General features: G+C 35.5%; 2 protein-coding genes across 2 annotated transcripts; both read right to left on the bottom strand.

Annotated features, from left to right (window-relative positions):
• Window positions 1-111: 111 nt before the first annotated feature.
• LOC124633477 (facilitated trehalose transporter Tret1-like) lies at window positions 112-6,390 on the bottom strand. Its single transcript, XM_047168707.1, has 8 exons — window positions 6,073-6,390; window positions 3,090-3,187; window positions 2,454-2,588; window positions 1,845-1,928; window positions 1,493-1,771; window positions 1,291-1,411; window positions 1,082-1,216; window positions 112-893 (listed from the first exon to the last, which is right to left on the bottom strand). The coding sequence occupies exons 1-8, from the start codon at window positions 6,113-6,115 to the stop codon at window positions 328-330; spliced, it is 1,461 nt and encodes a 486-aa protein (XP_047024663.1). The 5' UTR covers window positions 6,116-6,390; the 3' UTR covers window positions 112-327.
• Window positions 6,391-8,813: 2,423 nt separating this feature from the next.
• On the bottom strand, window positions 8,814-19,718 carry LOC124633334 (facilitated trehalose transporter Tret1-like). The gene is made up of 9 exons (XM_047168523.1): window positions 19,450-19,718; window positions 18,582-18,630; window positions 17,889-17,986; window positions 16,065-16,199; window positions 12,981-13,064; window positions 12,483-12,761; window positions 11,472-11,592; window positions 10,872-11,006; window positions 8,814-10,611 (listed from the first exon to the last, which is right to left on the bottom strand). Exons 2-9 carry the CDS (start codon window positions 18,625-18,627, stop codon window positions 10,025-10,027), a joined length of 1,485 nt encoding a protein of 494 aa, XP_047024479.1. The 5' UTR covers window positions 18,628-18,630; window positions 19,450-19,718; the 3' UTR covers window positions 8,814-10,024.
• Between the last annotated feature and the right edge of the window lie 3,357 nt (window positions 19,719-23,075).

Raw genomic sequence — 23,075 nt, 5'->3', positions numbered from 1 at the left:
ATCATTCAAGTTACTTACACAGCCTAAAACCTAAAATGCAATGTGGGGTTTTTTTATCTTCAGAGATGCTACTTAATTAAAGTGAAGTTAAGGCAAATAAAAGTAAAAGTATAGTATGTAAGTATTTTAATTGGGGTTTTCCGTGACTTAGTAAAACTTGTTAACAGTTAAATGAGTACATCGGGTTTATCTTCATATCTCTAAACCAACAATTTGAGGCATTCAGTTCAGTCTTTCTATTGTCGATTACCTACTGTGATAGTAACAATTTGACACAGTACAACGTTCTTTATAAACGAGTCTGACATTTGTATATATTAACCATTCTCATGCAAGTTCTTTTAACTCATTGTTTTCTTTAACATTCTCCTCAGGCTCAAGTTCTTTCTTCAAAGCATCATCAGCATCATCATCGTAAATATTTCCCTGTAATTCTATCTGTATTTCTCTTAAACTTTTCCCTTTTGTTTCGGGAACAACAAAGTATGTGAACACGGCTCCACTAAAAGCCGTGAGACCGTAAAACCAGAATACACCATACAGTCCCGTCCAATCCTCCATTATCTGATAGCCCTTTACTGCTACGAAAGTCACTACCGCCGTGAAAATGTTCAACACAGTCATTGCAACAGACCTTACGTTGATGGGAAATATTTCAGAAGGAATAATAAAGATTAGAGTATCGAAACCCATACTTGATATCACTATAGAGCAGACTATTCCTATAAAAACGACAAAACGGAAAGGATTTGACGACTCATTTTCGATTCCAACAACTTTTTGTATGAAGAAGTATGTTCCAACCATTCCAAGCATAATACTAGATCCTATGTAAGTGTATATGAGCAATGGCCGACGGCCAATCTTGTCGACTATAACAGGTGATACCAAACCTGAAAACAAACAGATTTCATTAAATCCTTTGGCATAAGCTCCTTACTAACCAAAACTATTGTAATCTCATTTGCATTCATGAATGTAAGTCTTGGAGATTCTAGTTTGAGCCCAAGGAGTTAGACTTACTGTCGTAGTTTGAACTAAAGTCCAATGCATACTAGATCACTAGAAAGTTGTTACTGACCTACTGCAAAACGTATTGCTCCGAAAATAATGAGTGCTGTTGAAACTTCTAAGCCGCAGTTGCTTTGTTGAATGATTCGTCCCAAGTATTGCTGAATTGGTATACTGCCTGCCATCAGTTGAGTAACTCTGAGTCCTGAAAAAAAAGGTTGTTTTGTTTATTTTTTATTCTTCTTTCTTCTATTTGATTCAAAATGAAAAAAAACATACCAGTAGTCACAATGACTGCTTTTCTATATTGCTTGCCAGTTAGGAGTTCCTTTACTGAACTAGATCGTAGCATTTCTTTCCTTACGTCAGATCTCATCATTGACAACTTTTCTTCTAACATCTGTGGGTCAGGAAATATCATTATATCAACTTTGAACGGATTTATGGACTAAATTAGAATAATTTTACCGTTTTAGCATACCTTTTCATTTTTCATTCCAGTTAGTCTTACAAGCTCTTTTCTGGCTTCATCTACCTTCCCTTCTTTAAGCAAATAGTACGGAGATTCAGGTATTTTCCAACAGGCGATGAAGTAGCATAGTGGCAGCACGATCATAAAACAACTCAGGACTTGATAGCTCACGAAAGAACCTACGGCCAGCACCACTAGGGCTCCGAAACTGAACATGAACCTAGTGCCAGCTGTCAATGTACCTCTTATGTCCTTATCCGCTATTTCTGATAAGTACACACTGGAGACCTGAAATGAAGATGCATTTAATAAGAGTGATTTGTAAAATTTTAAAAATAATCTTGTCAGGTAGAATACTTACCGTTGTAATCATACCAGTTCCATTTCCCCACAAGAATCGGCCGAAGTACAGCAACCATGTGTTCAGAGCATATACCACGAAAACCTGGAACAGACTAACAATAAGACCTCAAGTGTTTTTGAAAATTGATTGGAACATTAGAATTACTTCTTTATCAATTTATCCGCAAGTTAACACGTCATGTCCGGAGGAAATTACGTGTACATATAAATTGTCGTACTATCTACTATCGTCGTCTACTACTACTTCCATGCCAAACATTTAAATCGCTTCAGCCGTTATAAATATGAGAGCGTCAGAATTTAACTTTCCCATTATTAATACTTATAGCAAGAAATTTTGTCCATAACACATATAGTTAAATTTTATATCGTTATCTATACTAATATTATAAAGAGAAAAACTTTGTTTGTTTGTTTGTTTGGTTGTAATGGATAAACTCAAATACTACTGGACCGATTTTAAATATTCTTTCACCATTAGAAAGCTATATTATCTGCGAGTAACATAGGCTATATTTTATCTCGGTGCGAGCAAAAGCTCCCACGGGACGCTGGTGAAACCGCGGGAAAACGGCTAGTATTTTACGTTAGATACAGGTATACTTACTGTCCCAATAACAAAAGGTGCAGCGCTGGATAAGAGAGTGGCTCGTCTGCCAAATTTGTCAGAGATTGAGCTGGCGACCAGGCTGCCAGTAACCATGCCTGGTGCTATCATCGAAACAACCCATGAGATCTCACTCTGGAAACATTATTTAGGTATTTAAATGTGAGTGAATAGATACTGAATCATGATGACCTATCGTAGTAGAAGCGTTGAGATCATTGCAAGTATTGCAGCGCTAATAACTACGGCCATCTTAAGGTACAGCTTATGGCCATCTTAGCAGAATGACAAATAAATAAATAGATATGTCGGAAACCAACAAATGTTACTTCCTTATAACCACCTTTTCGTGGTAGGAAATCATCAAAAGATCCCTCCTGCTGTGGATGCAGCGTGAGGGAGTGTCAGACTCATACTGACTAAAAACCACCGTGTTCCTTCTGAAGCCTTTTTGTGCAAGTATCTAACTATTAAGGTTATTTGCGGTACAAGGGTCAAGGTAACTCTTTCGGACAACCCCGCAGCCTTCGCAGACTCTGATCCTCTGCTTCATAATGCACGAAAGGGGGGCGTCATGGGGGTGCTGTCATTTTTGTTTTGACTTTGACACGAATATTCAGGAATTTCAATACTTACACTTGTAAGATTAAGGCTTATTTCCTTATTATGAATCTTTGGCAAGATAGGAGCGGTCCAGAAGTAGGCAGTACTCGTCGCCATAGTTGCTATTGCCACTGAAAGACATAAACATAATTCTTGAATAAGTAAGAGAAAAAATAGTTTAAAAAAACTAAAAAACACGCTTTTTATAGAAAAACGAACTAAAAAATAGAAAATAAATGTTAATGAATTTAAATTAAGAAAACAGTGTTAAAATACAAAAAAAAATATTTAAAAAAAAGCGTGGGGTGCATGGTGTCAATAGTTATAAATATTTTATTGACAGATATGAGTACAGTGATTTTCATTTCGATAATATCTTAAAAAGCACCCCACGCTTTTCATAAATATTTTTTTTTGTATTTTAACACTGTTTTCTTAATTTAAATTCATTAACATTTATTTTCTATTTTTTAGTTCGTTTTTCTATAAAAAGCGTGTTTTTTAGTTTTTTTAAACTATTATTTATTTTCTACTTTTTAGTTTGTTTTAAAACTATTATTTGTTTTGTAGAATTAAAATTCTCTTTAGTATACAAAAATTTGTCAATATTAGAGAAAACGGCTAAAGATAATTATTGGAAATAAAAATTAACATCGAGTCCTGCCTTATCGACTGTAGAGAAAAATTCTAGAAAATTTTAATTAATTTTCTTACCTTATCGACTATAGACGAAAATTATATAAATTAACAAAAATCATATTTTGCAAATTGAAAAGCCTAGAAGTCGGTTTCTAATGGATGTTACTAAGTTAATTTTGCCACCGACTTCTAGGCCGATGCACCTAAAATTAGTTTTTTTTTTGCTTTTTAGTGTTTTGGGAAGTCGGTTTATTTTTTTTGTAAAAAGGTTATTTATTTAAAGCTTTTCAGTGATACGAATAGTTGTCACTATCCATACAAGTGGGAAGTTCTCATCAATACAAAGAATATAAGTCCAAACGAGGTATTTTACATATTCAGTTGTCGAGTTCCCGCGACTTTCTCTGGTCTACATCATCAGGTCAGCTCCAAACCTTCACTGTTGCATAGGTCTTGTCAATACGAATAATTTAAGCCCAAACACGAGGTAGTTTACATATTCAGTTGTCGAGTTCCCTCGACTTTCTCTGGTCTCCATCATCAGGTCAGCTCCAAACCTTCACTGTTGCAAAGGTCTTGTCAATACAAATAATTCAAGCCCAAACACGAGGTAGTTTACATATTCAGTTGTCGAGTTCCCTCGACCCTCTCTGGTCTCCATCATCAGGTCAGCTCCAAATCTTCACAGTTGAATAGTGCTTTTTGGCGTACACCTGAGTGTCAAGTTTTTACCCTATGTATGCCTACAACTTTTGAAGGTTGCCCTCGATTTCTCAGGGTTTCCATCATCAGATCCTGACCTGATGACTATGGGACCAACTGGCAGCTATTCCGAGTCGAACAAAAAAAGAATCACGTAAATCGGTCTATAAACCTCGGAGTAATCGATGTGTATGTGTAACCTCCTCCTTTTTGGGAAGTCGGTTAAAAATGGAATAATTTTATCAAATTAGTGTATTGTCATCGGTCCTCAATAAATCTACAAAGTTTGAACGAAATCTGGCCGTTTAAAGTAGGTCAAAATCGCGCCCAAAGAAGTCGTTTACAAACCTACAAACATACAGGTGAAGCTAATAAAAAGCGTGTAAAAACATTTACTTTTTGGAACAAACCAATAACACTGCACTACCCGGGAATCGCACCCAGGCCTGATATCAAACATTATGTTAAATTGTTAACTGTTGATTAATAAGGCCTTCATAGCTCGATGGACGTAAATATCTACCTACTGGCATATGTGTGCGTGTGTAAACTCCATAGTATTTGAATATAATTGATAGTGACTTGTTCATTGACCTTTTCCAGGCGACCTTCAAATTATAATTTAAAGAAAAAACCTGCCAAGTGCGAGTCACACTCGCGCACGAAGGGTTCCGTAACTTTTTTTATAAAACGAGCAAAACACAATTCTCGAATTAAAGCCCCCAAAACATTTATTTTGTTTATTCAGTATTTGTTATTATAGCGGCAACAGAAATAGATCTTCTGTGAAAATGTAATCTGGATAGCTAGATATAAATAAATAAACATGATTCAAGTTATAGAGCTTGACTGACGGGCAGCGAAGTTTTAGTAATAAGATCCGATTTATCCTTTTGGTTACGGGACCCTAAAAGCAAAAGAAAAAACGACCAATAGCCAATTTGTTTTTTAATATACATTTAGCACTTGATTGTTTGGTACAATAATTATGATTGAGTGAGCAATATTTTACTAAAGACAAAATTAGTTTTATGCAAAAACTCTCCATCAAGGTGCCCCTTTACGATATGTAGGCAACGTATGTTGGGTGTTCGTATTTTGTATATTCGTTAATTTATTATCAGATACAAATTAATACAAGAATCATTAAAATACAATGCAACAAAGTTATTTAAAACCCATTATTTTATTTAAGAACTCTTCCCACATTATTTTATCTATTTTAATGAAAAAATAGAATTTTGCAATATTCCCAAAGGTCACGGCCCTTGTTATCACGACTATGTAGGGCTACATAAAGTTATCTATCAGAAACTCGTCCATATCCTCATTTGATATGGCAAACAAATCATTTTATATAGGAACATGGTATATCAACTAGCATAAAGTAAATAACCACAGCAATGAATTAAATTACACCTACTTTCTATATAAAAAACAGCCAAGTGTGTGTCGGACCTACGACGGGTTCCAAAGCATAAAATAAGCTAAAATATTTATTTTATCCTAGCGTTCAGTATTTTTTGTTAAAGTGGCAACAATAATACATCACCTGTGAAAATTTCAACGGTCTAATTATCACGTTTCATGAGATACTTGGGGAAAGACGGACAGCGAAGTCTCCGCTAAGGGGTCCCGTTTTTGCGTTGGATACGGAGCCATAACAAATACTCACCTGCGAATGCCGCCCAATATTGCACCTTATTATTCTGGGTCATTTTGTAGCTCTTGAGTTCAATAAATATATCAAAGAATACACTGTTTATAAAATAAATAACACAATATTAAACAAACACTTCACTATGTACTCATTTTATTCATAAAAAAGTGTGTGCACTTGATTCTTTTTTTTATTTTTATTTATTGTTAGGCAATTTATTATCATTCGGTTATAGATATCAAGATCATGTTATCGCACGTCCATTTTCTAAAGATATTTTCGCGAAATAATTCAGATGCAAACATACTCGACTGATTGGCTTATCGTTCATGTAATGTGTGTCGCGGTAGACACATGTCTTGCAAAAAGTTAACGGTTCAAAGAGTAGGCTTAGGCAACTATTTGCCGTTAATTTTGGAAGGCTGTACCACTTTTTTCTAACCAAAGGGTATCGGGTTGCCCGGGTAACTAAAGCTTAACTGGGTTGACTAAGTCAGACAGGCAGTCGCTTCTCGTAAAACACAGGGACTCAGCTGCATCCGGTTAGACTGGAAACCGACCCCAACATAGTTGGGAAAAAGCTAGGCTTCCAAAATTTTGGAAGGTTGTAGATGGACGATGCAAAGGCAATAGGTACCTATAATTGGTGAATATAAACAAAATTATTTGTTTATATTCACCAATTCAAATCCCCTTTTTCGTAGTGTCCTCTACATAAGAAGAAGAAAGTGTTTTACAGTGATGATATTTCTTATATAATGTAAGGATCTGTACAAGGTCCAGCAGCCATAGCTATGCCAAAGCAACAGCAACCGTAAGCCGTATATTTTTTGGCTTTTACTGCATTAATATCGCTACGATTACCATCGACTTCATCCTAAAGAGTAGACTTAGCTCCCTGCTAGCCTTGTAGAAAGCGCCCCATCATAATGATCACTCTACCAACCAAGTTTCAAATAAATATAAATGTCCGTTTTAAATCTAAGAGATAGGGCTACAAAGAATGATAATTAAGAGAGACCAGTGTTCAAATGCTGAGTGGTAACAAGGTTGGATTAACAATACAAATGCCTAGTTAGTAAAGTAGTAGTAGTTAACAAAGGATTCAGAAATGGAAAGGACCTACTTAGATAGTGTATCATAATACAAATGCAACGCAGTTTCAAATTAAACAATTTACCTAAATAAAAGGTATTTACAATATCACAATATTTGTAGCTGATAAGAGAAGTATGGCGCTATACACCCGCTCATGTGTGTGAAGTGAGCGGTGCACTAAGGGACTATTTTTTGTGTTCTCCCACATACTGAATAAGCTACTTCCCATAAGCGAATAAAGCTTGTAAGCTTATACGATTATAGTTAATCGTCGCTTACTACTGGTGAAAGAATTACCAAAATCAGGTCAATAATTCCAGAGATTGGCCCACAGTACAAACGGCGACCAACTTACCTTTATCTCTTTACAATATCAGCGTAAGATTAACTTCTAAATTGGCTATCATGATGATAAAAGAAATAACGATTATTGTGCTTTATCTTTCTCTTCAATGACAGATAACTAATATCAATATGACTTGCAAGGTCTTTTGCTCAGCCTCTAATTGGGTACCTACAATAAAGATTTGCAAAAATAAGTTTGAGGCCGAAGTTTCCACTTTATGTTCTTAAAACCACATAACTGTTTACTGGAATGTAAAAATTTTAGAAAACTCTCACAGCTCTTTTTCTTTATAACCGACTTCCAAGCGAGGGACGCCTTCACAGGTTATCGTATGTTTTGTTTTTCTTAGACTTCAATTCTTCTTAAGTCCTTTAAATGTTATACGACGACTCCCGTTTATTTTGAATCAAAGCATCATCATCATCCTCCGGTCCTTATCCCAAATTAAGCCTATGTTCAGCAGTGAAGCATAAAATACAAGGATTTTATTGACAGTATTCAAAAAAAAAAAAAAGTAAAGACAAAGTCAGATCATATATTTTATTTTTATATATTCACAATTACACAAAAGTATAAAAGCTTTTATCAAATGTACCGTCTCCCAAAGTTAGCCAGTTTGGGAATGAACTCGAACAATATATGATACAAAACGAATGCTTAAGTTACGTGTGTGTACCTTTCTACTCTCGTCAATGTGGGTTTTTCATGTAAGTACTGGATCCTCAAATGCTCTGCTACTAATTAGCAGTAAATACATAACCATTTATATATATTAGGTATAATAAGGTAAATATATGATAATTAAGTATCGAAAATAGATCTCAGTGGCGTGCACTTGGAGAGGCCTATGTCCAGCAATGGACTGCGATAGGCTGATGATGATGATGATGATGAATTATTTGTAATTAGGTATGTACTCTTATTTATTTAAAAATAAACAATCATCCGCCAAAGGCGTCGTCTGTGATGTTTGTACCTACTCAAAATATATAAAACCTTATTATTTCATTTATATATCGGGTGTGTCGCTCACAATCACATTAAATGAAATGCGTTAATATACTGATTAATATATGTCGATTAACACAAAGAAAAGGAAAAATACGTAAAAATTAAAAAAAAAAATTCAAACAAAGTAAATAGAATAAAAATGTGCGAAAATTGGAACACCATATAAAAGTCAGTCATTACAAACAACTGAAATTCTCCCTTGAAAACTGACAGCTGTTAACTGATCACAACATTCGATACTCCTAACTTTATCTCTGCTTTACACATGATGTTGTAAATTATAAAATCGAAAAATGACTCCTGTGGTTAAACCACTGAATGGATTAGGTTACTTTTTTTACAATTCGCCATAGAATATCATAAAGTATATGCGATAGGATTTAATGTGATTGTGAACGACACACCCTGTATATTTATATTAACTTATTACTATTGGCGAAAATATAGCTATCTATCACTATTGGTTTTAGGTCCGGAGACATGCAAACTTACTGCCTATTCGAGCCTCTACATACGCACCACACATTTTGTCGCCACTATGTGGCTAGTATCAAAACAACCACGTGAGAGACACAATTATGAATTGATTTATAGTGGAAATATACATACATATTAATATAAATTACGTAATTAATCCTTTGACAGTACAGTGAAGCAAAGCCTAGACAAAATTTAATATGTATAAGTATTAAGTAAATACCTATTTATATTTTTATCATATAAATTCATAGCTTCTGCCAGCGGTTTCACCCGCATCCCGTGGGAACCCCTGCATGAACCCGGATAAAAAGTAGCCTATAGCTTTCCTCGATAAATGGGCTATCTAACACTGAAAAAAATTTTCAAATCGGGCCATTAGTTCCTGTGATTAGCGCGTTCAAACAAACAAACAAACAAACTCTTCAGCTTAATAATATTAGTATAGATTCTAGAATCAATTTTTGTGTCTCTTCAATCTCTTCACCTCAGTCAATATCTCACCTTTGTAAGGTCCCTTTGGTGTAAAAATTGGCTTCGAAATAAAGCAAAGATTATTTTTTACATATAACAACAATACATTCAAGCTCTGTAACCTAAGTTATATAAAATGTTAAAAGCCATGGTAAATACAATATTTAAGGCTATACATATAGTCAATAGGGTAATAGATTTTGTTCATTTTCAATACGTTAATGATTAAATAGTAAAACTTAAGAAAACTTTATCTTAGACTACAGAAAAAGTAAAATAAAAATCTTAAAATATCTTGTGATTGTGATCGAAGTTGAGGCTGTAAACTTTTACTGAAGTCAAGCAAAAGTGAACACGTCGAGACTTAAATATCGTAAATGCAGATGGAGTTTTGGTGCTTGATATCTTTTGAGAAATAACCTAATTCTATAGCAGTTTGTTTATTTTTAACTTATTTCTTTCTTATCTAGGTATATATAAAAATGGAAAATATTAAATTAATTTTAGAAAAGAATCTTCCAAAAAAAGGAAAGGCATGTATAAAAACTAAAGCTAATAAAATTACGTCTCCTTCTTATTAAGCTTTTCCGTTTCGGTACAATTTTCGTTATCAACATTTCTTGTAACAACTTTCTCTAACTTATTCATATCTTCGAGCTCAACGGCATCATATCCGTTACCCTGTAACTCTACCTGAATGTCTTTCAGATCCTTTCCTTTAGTTTCTGTTACCAAAAAATAACAAAAAACGGCTCCACCGATCGCGAAGCCCGCAAAAATCCAGAACACTGTAGTTAAGCCACAGAAATCATTGACTCTCTGATAACCAAGACCTACAGTGAGACCCAATGCAGCACCAAAAAGACTAAGACAAGTCATAGCTTTCGCTTTCACGTTCATAGGAAATATTTCCGCAGGGATGATGAAGATTAGAGAGTTGAATCCTATTGTTGAGATAACGTTGGCTAGAATGATGCCGAGAAGTGGAATGAAGCTGATAATAGCTAAGGTATCATGACTGATGCTGAGTACGTCTTGTAAGAAGAAGTAAAAGCCGACTGCGCCGAGGGAGGCGCCAGTGCCGATGTATGAGACAATAAGTAGAGGACGGCGACCAACTCGGTCTACTAGTACTGATGACATCATGCCTGGAAAGAGAAAAACAAGACGTTAACGATCATTTGTTAAGGAACTCTAATTCAAAATACTGTTAAAGGGACTGTTACTAGACCAATTTATAGGCTGCCGATCGAAGCCGTGATGCTAAAATGGATTGGTTGGTTTAAGACTATTTTAATTAACTGTTGATTTTTATATTCTCGTGAAACATTAGGACCGGACTTAAAGCAGTTATCATGTCAACCATCCTTCTTCTATTTCAATTCTTCCAAGTCTAAAGTCAACTTACCAACAACAAAAGAAATTGCAGCGTATATGATGAGTGCTAGAGATAGCTCCATTTTCAGCTTGGTCTCCGCCATGATCCATCCCAAGTACTGCCGTATGACCACCGCGCCAGTCATTATCTGCGTTAATTTCAAACCTGGAAATACAACAATACATTAAGAAGTATAGAAGAGAAAGAAAGAAGTATCACAAACACTCAGTGACCACTCAATTCCTTTAGCTTTGCTTGTTCTTAAGAAATAGCTGTACTCGTGAACTTTATACAAATTACATTACGCTTTCTAGATTAAATAAAGGGGTTTTCTTATAGCAGCATTGCAGGATCTATGTGTAAAAAATCGCAAGTCGTCTGCCGGGGCTGCGGGATTGATCAAAAAAGTAACCGGCCCTGATCTACAAGAGGTGTCAGTCAGTAAGAGTAGAAGAGAGAGAAAAAAAGCCTGGTGGGAATGTCTTGGTAGTATGTAGAATTATTCTGATAGAAATGGTTAGTCTGTGTCATAATCTTCCCCTAAATCAAAATCCATCCATTTCCGCATACTTCTTTCCAATACCAAGGTTGAAGATCTAGATAGAAATAGGTCATAAGTTATCAACGTACCAGCAGCTATAATAATAGCTCTTCTGTACTGCTTGCCGAGGAACAACTCTTTGACAGAGCTGGAGTGGCTCATGTCGTTCTTGACGTTCGCTTGTAATGCTCGCAACTCATCTTCCAAAACCTGTTGAAAACCCATTGATGTAAACTCAGAAATTCTAGGGATGGTTAAGAAGTCAAATATTGAAAAGTTTTAATGCATGATATAATTCTTTGAACCGAATGAAATGAATTTGGTTTATATAGTATATCTATACTCCATTTGACTAATCAAATCGGGAATCACTTAAGTGCCAAGGCACTCCCGTTACCGTTCCCACATCAACAATTACGTAATCAATCAAAACATTATACTAAGCATAATTATGTATCATTATATAAGTATTTGTGAAAAAAAGTCCTGTCAAGATTGTTTGCCTTTAGTTATGTAAGTGCACTCTCAAAAGAAGTGTTACAAGTATCCTAAGCTTTCATTAGTTAATCATTCAAACTAGCCTTATCCAATCACTACCAACTATAATATAAATTAGCTAATCCTGAGAACTTCGTATCGTTTAAATCTTCCCTGGACATCTACAAACATCTCAAAAACAAAATAAATCTCTAGCCATTCTCTAGTTTTAGTGAGATTTACGAACAGCAATTAATCTATACTAATATTATAAAGCTGAAGAGTTTGTTTGTTTGTTCGAACGCGCTAATCTCAGGAACTACTGGTCCGATTTGAAAATTTCTTTCAGTGTTAGATAGCCCATTTATCGAAGAAGGCTATAGGCTACTTTTTATCCCGGTACAGGAAGTAGTTCCCACGGGATGCGGGTGAAACCGCTGGCAGAAGCTAGTTATTATATACTAGCTCGTGCCAGCGGTTTCACCCGCATCCCGTGGGAACCTCGGCACGAACCCGGATAAAAAGTAGCCTATAGCCTTCTTCGATAAATGGGCTGAGATTAGCGCGTTCAAACAAACAAACTCTTCAGCTTTATAATATTATAGTATAGATAAGAAGATTACCTTCTCATCCTTATATCCCCTCAGAATCCTTAGTGAAGTTCTAGCACCTTCTACGTTGTCTGTCTTCAAGCAGAAGTAAGGAGACTCTGGTATCCACCAGCACATTAAACAGAAGAGCATCGGCAAGGCCAACATAATGTAGTTGAGGACTTCGTAAGAGAGGAAGGGTCCTACAGACATAGTAAGCAGGTTCCCGAATTTGAACATGAAACCTGTGATGACTGACAGTCTTCCTCTCACGTCCTTGTCTGCTATTTCTGATAAGTAGTAGTTGCTCACCTGGAAGAATCAGAGGTTTTGGTTAGCATAGGCTGGTTGGTTTTTGTAGAAATGATATTTTTATCGGCTTGAGGTTATTTTGACTGGCGTACCTACCTACGAAAACGTTTTGCTCCCGGCAAATGTTTGTTCGTAATTACAAACAGTAATGGCTATATTTTTCATATTCTTCACTATATCTTTTTTGAAATTAGAGCAATGAATAAAACAAATACTCACTGTGCTGACCATGCCGGTGCCACAACTCCAAGAAAAAGTGGTCATAGAGAGCATCCAACCATGTTCTGCAACTACCGCCACTATCTGTAAACAAATAAATTTAAATAGACAATCTAAAGCTGCAAGTTTTGTGACTGTGCATAGATAGGTCTTCTACTCCTTTCAGTACTTATTATATAATATCATCCTCCTGACCCTGTCTAAAATTTAATTGCTGTCGACGCAGCATATTTCTCCTTCAATACTCTTATATCTGCCGTCATCTCACATAACTACGTATCGAATGGATATTTTGGTATCTCTATTACAACTCTGAAATTACATGATTTGAATTTGACGATTTCAAATAAATTGCTAAAGTTCTTTTAACGCAAATTACCTACGTGCTATTTCCTGCTCAGACTAGTGTTTTCGGGTCGTTCGTCGTTTCGCCCCACAAGCGATTGGCACCGCGGTGCCAATCGACGAAGTTCAATTTTTGAATGGGTCGATTCGCCCCGCGGTGCCAATCGACGAACTACACATTTGGAATGGGTCGATTCGCCCCACAATATGAAACAGTTCTTTTTTTGAAATTGTGATTGTAGTCAGAGGAGATAAGCAGTTTTTATTATAACATTTTCCGTGTAGTATCATTACCTACTGAAGTTTTATCCATACTTCAAAACCGAAAAAAATGCATTTTTGTATCTGAGTTTCATCTTACGATGTACCAGGACAGCATAAAATACTTGAAGTAAATATAAAAAAATACTTGAAAAAAATTTTGAATAACTAGCTTAAGAGGGCTTAAGCTAGTTATTCAGAATATTTTCGAAGTTAACATAAGCACCCATTAGGACTTAATTTCATGAAATCTGGTAGTTGAGAAATTTTTCACAGCTCAAAATTCTCAGGAGGCAAAAAGACTTAGATCTTTTTCATAATTTTCATACAAAAACTGTGTGTTTTTGCTGGGAAGAAGAAGTGGAGCAACAAACTCCCCAGCAACACATGTCCGTCTGTAAGTTAGAAAAACCTTTCAACAATTTATTATATATACATTTGTATGCAATATGTATTACATTATACAATATGCAGCCTCTACATACCTGAACTAACTCAAGCGTAATGAATTTAATGAAAAGAAAAATAGATTCCAATTATTTAAAATAGGATATAACGGAGTGCCCACCTACATGTGCTATAATGTAAAACATGGATGAAACGAATATAGTTAATATTTCTCTGAGGGATCGCATCTGAAATGAGGTAATCCGTCAGAGAACCAAGGTCATCGACATAGCCCACGGAATCAGCAAGCTGAAGTGGCAGTGGGCTGGCCATATTAGCCGAAGAACCGATAACCGTTGGGGTAAACGAGTTCTAGAGTGGAGACCACGCCTCGGCAAACGTAGTGTAGGACGTCCTCAGGCACGGTGGAGTGATGACTTGCGCAAGACAGCTGGCAGGAGCTGGATGCGAGAAGCCGAAAATCGATCTCAGTGGCGTGCACTTGGAGAGGCCTATGTCCAGCAGTGGACTGCGATAGGCTGATGATGATGAAATTAGACCACTCAGCCAGAAACATAAATATATATATATATATATATACATATATATATATATAAATGAGTTTACATAATTACTACTTATATAGTCAGTAAGACGACCAGGCACCACAAGCAGCACCTGTTCACGAGCTTAACGCGAGGATTAGCCATCGCCCCCCTCGCACATTTTTGAGGAAGGGAGGCAACCCGACCGCCGACGCTACCGCAAGCAGTGCCGTTTAAGGGAGCAAGACGTACTCACTACACAACTCAATATCAAGATCAATTATTATCAGATCTCGCTAAGTAGTGGTCCTTATTAACTATAATATATTCAAGCCAAAAGAATTTATTAAAATACAATGCATGTATCACGTCAGTAATCAACGACCACTATATTTGAAGCGGGTGGAACAGCTAATTAGTCAGAATATTTTCGAAGTTCGCATAAATTACTTTCTCTAATATTCGGGTTGTCGGAAGCCAGTAACTCTGACACCAGTCTAACCAAAGGGTTGCCTGGGTAACTGGGTTGGGGGGGTCAGATAGGGCAGACGCTCCTTATAAAGCACTGGTACTCAGATACATCCGGTTAGACTGGAAGCCGACCCCAACATAGTTGGGAAAAAGGTTCGGAGGATGAGGATGAATTTGTCTAAAATGCTGAACTCCTAGTACCCAATATAAGAAAGTTAAAATAATCTCAATTTTGATGCAAAACGTAAATATAAAAAAAACACATTCTTTATTAGGTATCTACACAGTAGTAACAAAGTTTATATTAACGGCCAGTTTCTTCATCAAAAGTTAAAGTTAAAGTAATGTCTAAAGTAAAAGTAACGGTCAAATTCGTTTTTTCAAGGCTAAAGTGACAGCAAAACTAATAGAAAAATTGAATTTAACCGTTACCTTTACTTTAGACATTACTTTAGCCATAACTTTAACTTTTGATGAAGAAACTGGCCGTAAGAGTCCATTATTCTAGACCAAGTATTTTGCTTATAATATTTTTGATGAAAATTATGAAAAAGATCTAAGTCTTTTGGCCTCTTGACGATTTTGAGCTGTGAAAAATTTCACAACTACCAGATTTCAGGAAAAGCATTTCAGTGGGTCGATTTACCTACGTTACTTTCATCTCATGGTAATCTGGCCCGTGCTTTTCAGGCCGAGTTTTCCCAACTGTTAATATTCCTAGAGTTGTACACAATTCACTCACATTTACACTTCTGCTCTCCTGGTAGATGATGTCAATTTTCGTATCGACTGTACAAATAAAGCATTCAACGATGGAATCAGGGGTTAGTTTGTGGAAATCCATGAACAGGACCATTTTTGGTGCATCCCTCTAATCCATGAAATCATATCGGTCATAGCATGAGGAGACGATTGATCGATTCCTCTTATTAAACAAATACGAGTCGCACAAGACATGAGGCAGCTACTATCGTATTTAGCATAGGTAAATATTAATACCTATGATGAAGTTGACCACTTCGTAAGCAAATGAAAATGACCTTAAAATCAATACAATTTTTACGAACAAACTTACCGAGCCTATGGTAATGGGAAGTGCGCTCCCCAATATAGTGGCTCGCCTCCCGAACCGGTCTGCTATGTAGCCCGTAGCGAGAGAGCCCACGACGAACCCAACCGGATTTATTGCAAGCATCGTAGACATTTCATACTGTGGAAAAAACGTACAAAGAAGTTAATAGAGCATGGTTGGAGAATGAAGAGGGTAATAATATTAAGATTCCGGTGGGCAAGACCTTCCTTCTAATATCTTTGGGCTAAGGTTTAACTCACACCGAAAGAGCGGCAACGAAGTGGACCGCAGTTTCAGTGTGAATTTTAACTTTATTGTTTATTACTACAATATACCTACATGAGAAACTAGTAATACAATAAACAAATCAACGGATGAAGAATGAAGAATATAATGTATTTTAATTAATTTTCCTGTAAATTATTTTATAATATGCAAACTAACCACAATTTCAAAAATAAATTCATTTGTAGATCCTTCTAGTCCTAAGAAGAAACTTTGACGCAAATTAATGAACGCATACAGTCATTTTAGAAAATAATTTTGTATAACAGTACATTATTATTTTGAACAAATAAATTTATCCGAGTAATAAAGTTCAACTTCCCCGTTTGATAAATAATTTCAATGATTAACCCATCCGGAATGTTGAAACCGATTACGGCCAGGTTCCCACTACGCCGGACCGGCAGATCTGACGCGCCGGTAAATCTGCCGGAAGAGCTAGTGGCTGTACAATTTATATGAAGCTATTCACATTATCCCGGGTCCGGCATTTTTGCGGGGCCCGGCATTTTTACCGAGCGTTTTGTCACTACGAATTGCCGGCAGAACGACCGGGCCAAATATTTGTTCTGGGCAAATACATTGTCTGACACTTGTATCTCGTACTCTTATGTCTAGTCGTCCCAGTAAATCGTCAAAAGTGGTTGCTGTCATTCGAAAATAATTGAAGAACTTTCATTCGTCTCTTCTAAGTTTACCCATTAGTGTTCCAAGTGAAAATCTTTCCCGTAAAATAGGGTGTACCCAATGTTTTCTTTTATTTTGCCTTCTATTAAGATACCACCACAACACAACAATTTCGTCGTCCATTTTACGCGCACGCAGGTCCAAATTCAACTGAGGTACTGTCTGAATTTCTTCCGGTATCCGATGTAATGTGAACACTCTGTCCGGTGTCCGGTTTTCGGCAGATCTGCCGATCCGGCGCAGTGGGAACCTGGCCTACCGAGGAATCTCGACTGTGCGCTGATAAGATGATTTTTTTAAACTAACTAAATATTTATGGACCACATGGTACCACGTTTACAACATTAGAAACAAACTTCTGACCACCTATATTTTGAAAATCCATTTGCAGGAATGCAATTTTGGTTTCGTTTTGTTTACTGCAAAATTGCAGATTATTATTTGTATCGCCTAGATAAAACATTTTATCAATATTATTTAGGTCGAAATGCACACAGCCAGATTATTTATAGACTATATACAGCTTGCAGTTACTGCCTTATCTTTAAGGAAGTTTTATTCAATAACGATATCTTTTTTGGTTGCCGATAATGCAATAGTAATAAAGTTTATAAAAATGTAAATAGTGTTTTTCTGATGGCAAGTTAAACTGTAGGTCCCGGCTGTCATTGAACATCCTTGGCAGCCGTTAGGGGTAGTCAGAACTCAGAACCCAGTAAGTTTTAGGAGGTCAGATAGGCAGTCACTCCTTGTAAAACACTGGTAGCTGCATCCCGTTAGACTGGAAGCCGACCCCAATATAGTTGGGAAGAGGCTCGGAACACGGAAGATGATGAATGCAAAGAAACTGGTTACCTTAGTAATATTTACGTTGGTTTCATTGTTATTGAACTTCGGCAGCACGGGGGTAGGCCAGGCAGACGACACGCCCAGTGTTACCATCGCCATTGACACTGTAACATATGATAAGGAGTTGCTGAGGCTGTCATTTAACAGTCTTGGCAGTCGTTACGGGTAGTCAGAAGCCAGTAAGTCTGACAACAGTCTAACCAAAATTGGGTAGCTCGGGTAACTGGGTTGAGGAGGTCAGATAGGGAGTCGCTCCTTGTAAAACACTGGTACCCAGCCGAATCCGGTTAGACTGGAAGCCCACCCCAACATAGTTGGGAAAAGGCTCGGGAGATGATATGATAAGAAGTTAATAGACAAGTATCTAAGCGATGAAGGTGTACCTTTGAGGTAGACTACCATGTACACTGCGTCCCAAGAAACTAGGCTAATACAGGTAGGCATAGAGTGGAGGCGCAGTGGATATATATTTTTTTCATTCATACTCGCATGTCATCATACGTGTGTATTGTGGATGTACTATACCTACACGATATTATGTAGGTACCTACTTTGTATTATACAGACATCATGTATTATACAGAAGACACACGTGTATCATGAAAGGCATTAATAGTTCGACCGCTATTATTTGTACGACTGCTATTATTGCTATTAGTAGACATGTGCAATATAAGCAAAATTATTACTATAACTTACCTGAAAGTGTTACCAAATAAAGGTTTTTTCTATTCCTGTTCTCCATTGTCTGAAATAAATTGCAAATTGAATATTTTGAGTAGATATGCCCCGTGCGTGTTTAGCTCATTACGTAAACTAAAAAAATACTAACACATTTTTAATGAATTTCTAAATGGTAGGTAATTACTAAATTAGCTGAATTCTATTTGCAAATTGGTAAACTTAATCCTAACTAATTATCTAGCTATAAACTAAATAGATCTTTGATTGCTTGTTATGCCTTTACAAGTATAAAATTGTAGAAATGATCTATTTGAATTTCGCGCGCTATTTTATGAAGGTACGCGTACGTATCGATATTGGAACGAGCCGCTCTTCTTTTTTACTAACTTAACTTTAACTCGCGAATGAACTTGCAAATAAATGTTCTTTTGTATGCCTGGATATATAATTTCTATGCACGAAATGTGAAAATGAATGAATGGAACTGGAACGCTACCGAAAAATTGTTTTTGTTGGCCGACCAAATATTTTCCGAATAACATTGTAGTCATTCAATTTCAACCCATGTTTGCTATAAGTAAATTTTTAGGCTGTAGATAAAAATGTTGTTCATTTAGTTGAAGTAGTTTTTAAATCTTCGTAATACTTGCAATAATTTTGCAATGCAGAGTCAAAAGTTAGGTTATATTTTGACAGAGAGTGATGAGTCCTTTATTTTTTAATATTAAACTATCTTCTTTAGGTACTCTTAATAATTAATTTCAACGTGTAGAAGTTAAAAACGTTTATTTTCCATTTTTGTTTAGATACCGATTGGTTAATTCCTGTTTAAGCTTTTAACTTTAATTAATTAATGTAAACCAAATTATTTGTTTCTACTTACGTCTGTTTTATCAACATTTAAATCCACCGAAGCTTCAAAAATATACTGGCAGGTTTACAACACAATTTCAATTTAAAAAAAAATACACTTTCCTACCGCTACCTAACTATTCGATATAATTATGTTCTCATTTTACACAAAACATATTTTAAATTACTTAAGAGTCCTATGTAAACAGTGAATGTCCGAAAAAATCATAATGCAAATTTAGACGGCGCGACTGCACGCTCAGGCGTGTCGAGCCATTCTGCCTGAGTTTCGAGCTTCATGCTTAGCCAGACAGACAACTAGACTGATTACGGTCGGCAGTGAAAAACAAAATAGCGGCTTGTAAACAGGACAAAAGTGATAACTGTATTGCGATTACAGTAACTCTAGGGTCATTTATTTAACTTTGTTACTCCGAACTTTTTGTTCATTATACTTATTATGTGCCTTCTTACATACCTATATACTTTTTTTACTTAATAAGGTTTTGGTTAATTAAGACAAAAAATCAAAAACTTTGTGTCGACTATGTGAATTTTTTGAATTTTTAGAATTCCTGCTTATGGCGCCATTCAGGGATTTTTGCCTGTTCTCACTCATGTCTTGAGAAGAGAAGGTACATCCTAGTATAACATAGTAAAAATACTAGTACCTACATCAATCTGATTTCTAGTCGTAGGTCGATAGATTAGATTCTATGGTCTTTACTGAAAAGTGTCATCAAATTTTGTTCAGTCGTTTTTGCACGATATTGTAACTAACAAACATCCACATTATCTATTTTGATTGGAACTTAAAAAAAAATATATTTGAGGTCACAAGCATTGAGGGCAGCATTTTTTAATTTAATTTTAAAATATGCCAATCACACACTTCAAAAATTCATTGATAATAATAACACGTAGGGAATAAGCCTAGTCGTCAGACTCTCTCGTATCATTCAGTTATTTTTTCCTACAAATCCATTACATTTGAAAAATAACACTATGCAGGTCTAGTTTTAGAACAACTTATCTATTTAAACTCCGCGCTCAAAAATTTTAAGTACCTTCAATCTCACGCCGCGCGATGTAACCAACACTAACGACGGCGATAAATTGATTTGATAGTCAATAGGGTTGTTTCCTAGTATTCATTTAGTTAAAATTAAATAAATGCACCGAAAGTTCACAAAACTAGAAACACGATAAGCTATATTATATTATTTATAACTGACCATATATTTTTTAATTAATTTATGAAATTTTAATTTTGAGCCTGTGACGTCACGCCATTAAAAACGACGAGAAGAGACCGATGACGTCATCCTTTCTATATTTGACAATGACAAGTATTTGACAGTGACAGATATATCGAAATAACCTCAGAATTAATGTTTTGTTTATTTGCTTCTGTGAAGTTCTGTGTGTTAATTGCATTTAAGTGATACAACTGCTAAAGAATTATGGAGAAAGGATTTATGAAAGCTGATAGTTCCAATCTGCCAAGAGTAGACTCTTTTATGGTCGCTCAATTCTTTGCCAATAACCAAGATTCTTATTCAGCGGTACGTGGATGAACAGTTTATTTAGAGCACTAATGGTTGTATTTCCACAGTCTCGCACAACACAAACCTTGTAGACATTCATTTAATTTAAGTTTTTTGAAAAAGCATCAAATCTTTTCGAACGCGGACACAAACATAACCTCAATAGAAATAAACACAAACTTTACGTTTCTTTGCACCATTTCATTTTTCCGCGTACACAACTCAAAACATTTGAGGTATTTTATTTTTGTGCAAATGTATAAAAATAATCTATATGTATAAAATATTATAGTTTTTGTAGCTATTTTATAAAAATACATTATTAAAATTAAGAAATCCATTAGTTGGTATGTTAGTTTTTTCTCGTTAGATGTGCTTTAAAATGTAAAGGAATGAACAGAGAACGTTGACGTCACAGTCACGTGATCTAGCGTTTTCTGAGCAATTTTTAAGACAAATAGAAAAACATGTAATACATAAAAAATAAAAAGATTTGAGACGAAAAATGAAAGAGAGGGTGATCTTAAAATTATTTAGAAGCTATCTAAATAGATTTCCGAAAATTGGAAACAACCCTATTTCCAATCAGTTTTATACGTGCCCTAAAATCGCGAGTGTAAGGCGGGACTTTTTATTTCATACAGCCTGTATGTTTAAATGTACGGGCTCGAAAAGTCCCTCGGAAACGCGGTGCCTCGGTACTTTGTGTTGCTCCGGGGTTTTCCGGGCTATCCATTCTTACACTATGCTGTCTACCATAACCCTATAGGTACCTAATGATGTTTCGCAAATCGAAAGAGTAGGATAAGACTAAGAATAATGCTAAATGTAAAATGTTAATACCTACTTGATTAATTTTTTTTTTAGGAAACCTTAGCTGTTATATAACATTGTAACATTATGTATTACGAAGAAAAAAATTATGCTGAGATGAAGTTTCAAATCTTACTATGTATATGTACCTAGGTACTTTTAGATAGGAAGTGGGTCCTAATAAAAGTTACTAAAACTAATCAAAGGCTACACAAGGTATGGCATTGTATTGTATTTTAATCATTTTAAGTGCCGCCATGAACGTCGTTCTTTGATGTCGTTCCTAGAATAGATATTACTACCAAGAATGTTGGTAGTAATATCTATTCTAGCATTATAACTAAGTTTACGTAGAATAAGTTTACTTTGTCAATTGATTGATTATTATAACAGGGGCCCGATTCTCCTAAGTTAATAATGTCAAAATCGAGTAGAAATCGAATCGCAATATGATCGCAATAGCAGTTTTAACCATATCGGGCATTCTGCTACTAATAAAAGACCAATCGTATTCGATTGACAAAAATTGATTTGATTGGTGTGCGATTGGTCTGCTATTTTGGTGATTTTATCTCTTTCTATCTTTTTATCTTTATATGAGATGGTTCTGTCTCCCAACCCAAATGCATATTAGAGGCAATGGGTGGCACAGTCAAGTCCCATCAAAATCTAAAAAGATGTACCTAGCCATGACACATTCACATAGGCGTATGCCTACCCACAACCAATGTGAATTCTACATTTATATTCAAATAAAAAAAATACGTGTCCATGGTATTACGATATCTAATACGATCTCTCCTGATGACCCTTAGCCAAAGCACTTTTTGTTATACCGTGTGCAGTGTCGATTTGCCGATTCGCTCTCTTCTTATTTAATGAATCAAATCAAGTACTTAATAATGCAATAGGTACTCAATACTCAATACTCAATAACTTTATTGCATTCCATAATGTGTACAGGCTGGTGGGTAAAATTAAAAGAAACAATTATGGACCCTGTCGGGCACAGCAAAGTTAGTTTTTAGAGGAGAGGACGAAGAGCGCTTTTTAAACATAATAATATTGAATTAAATGTAGAAAATCTTATATTTAGATATTTGAGTAGGTATTATTTCTGTGTAGATTTATTTACATTTTACTTATTTATTATTTATTAAATTTATATTCGTTTATTTATATATTATTAATTTATATTATAAATATTCTATATTATGTATTAATCGTTATTAATTATTTTATTTATTTATATTTATTTATAAATTAGCTGTAGTTTTTTTATTTATGACTCAATAGT

Source organism: Helicoverpa zea, chromosome 9 (assembly GCF_022581195.2).
Source record: "Helicoverpa zea isolate HzStark_Cry1AcR chromosome 9, ilHelZeax1.1, whole genome shotgun sequence".
Classification (NCBI taxonomy): domain Eukaryota; kingdom Metazoa; phylum Arthropoda; class Insecta; order Lepidoptera; family Noctuidae; genus Helicoverpa; species Helicoverpa zea.
Note: the sequence above shows the minus strand (reverse complement) of the source record. Positions and strands in the feature narration are given on the sequence as shown.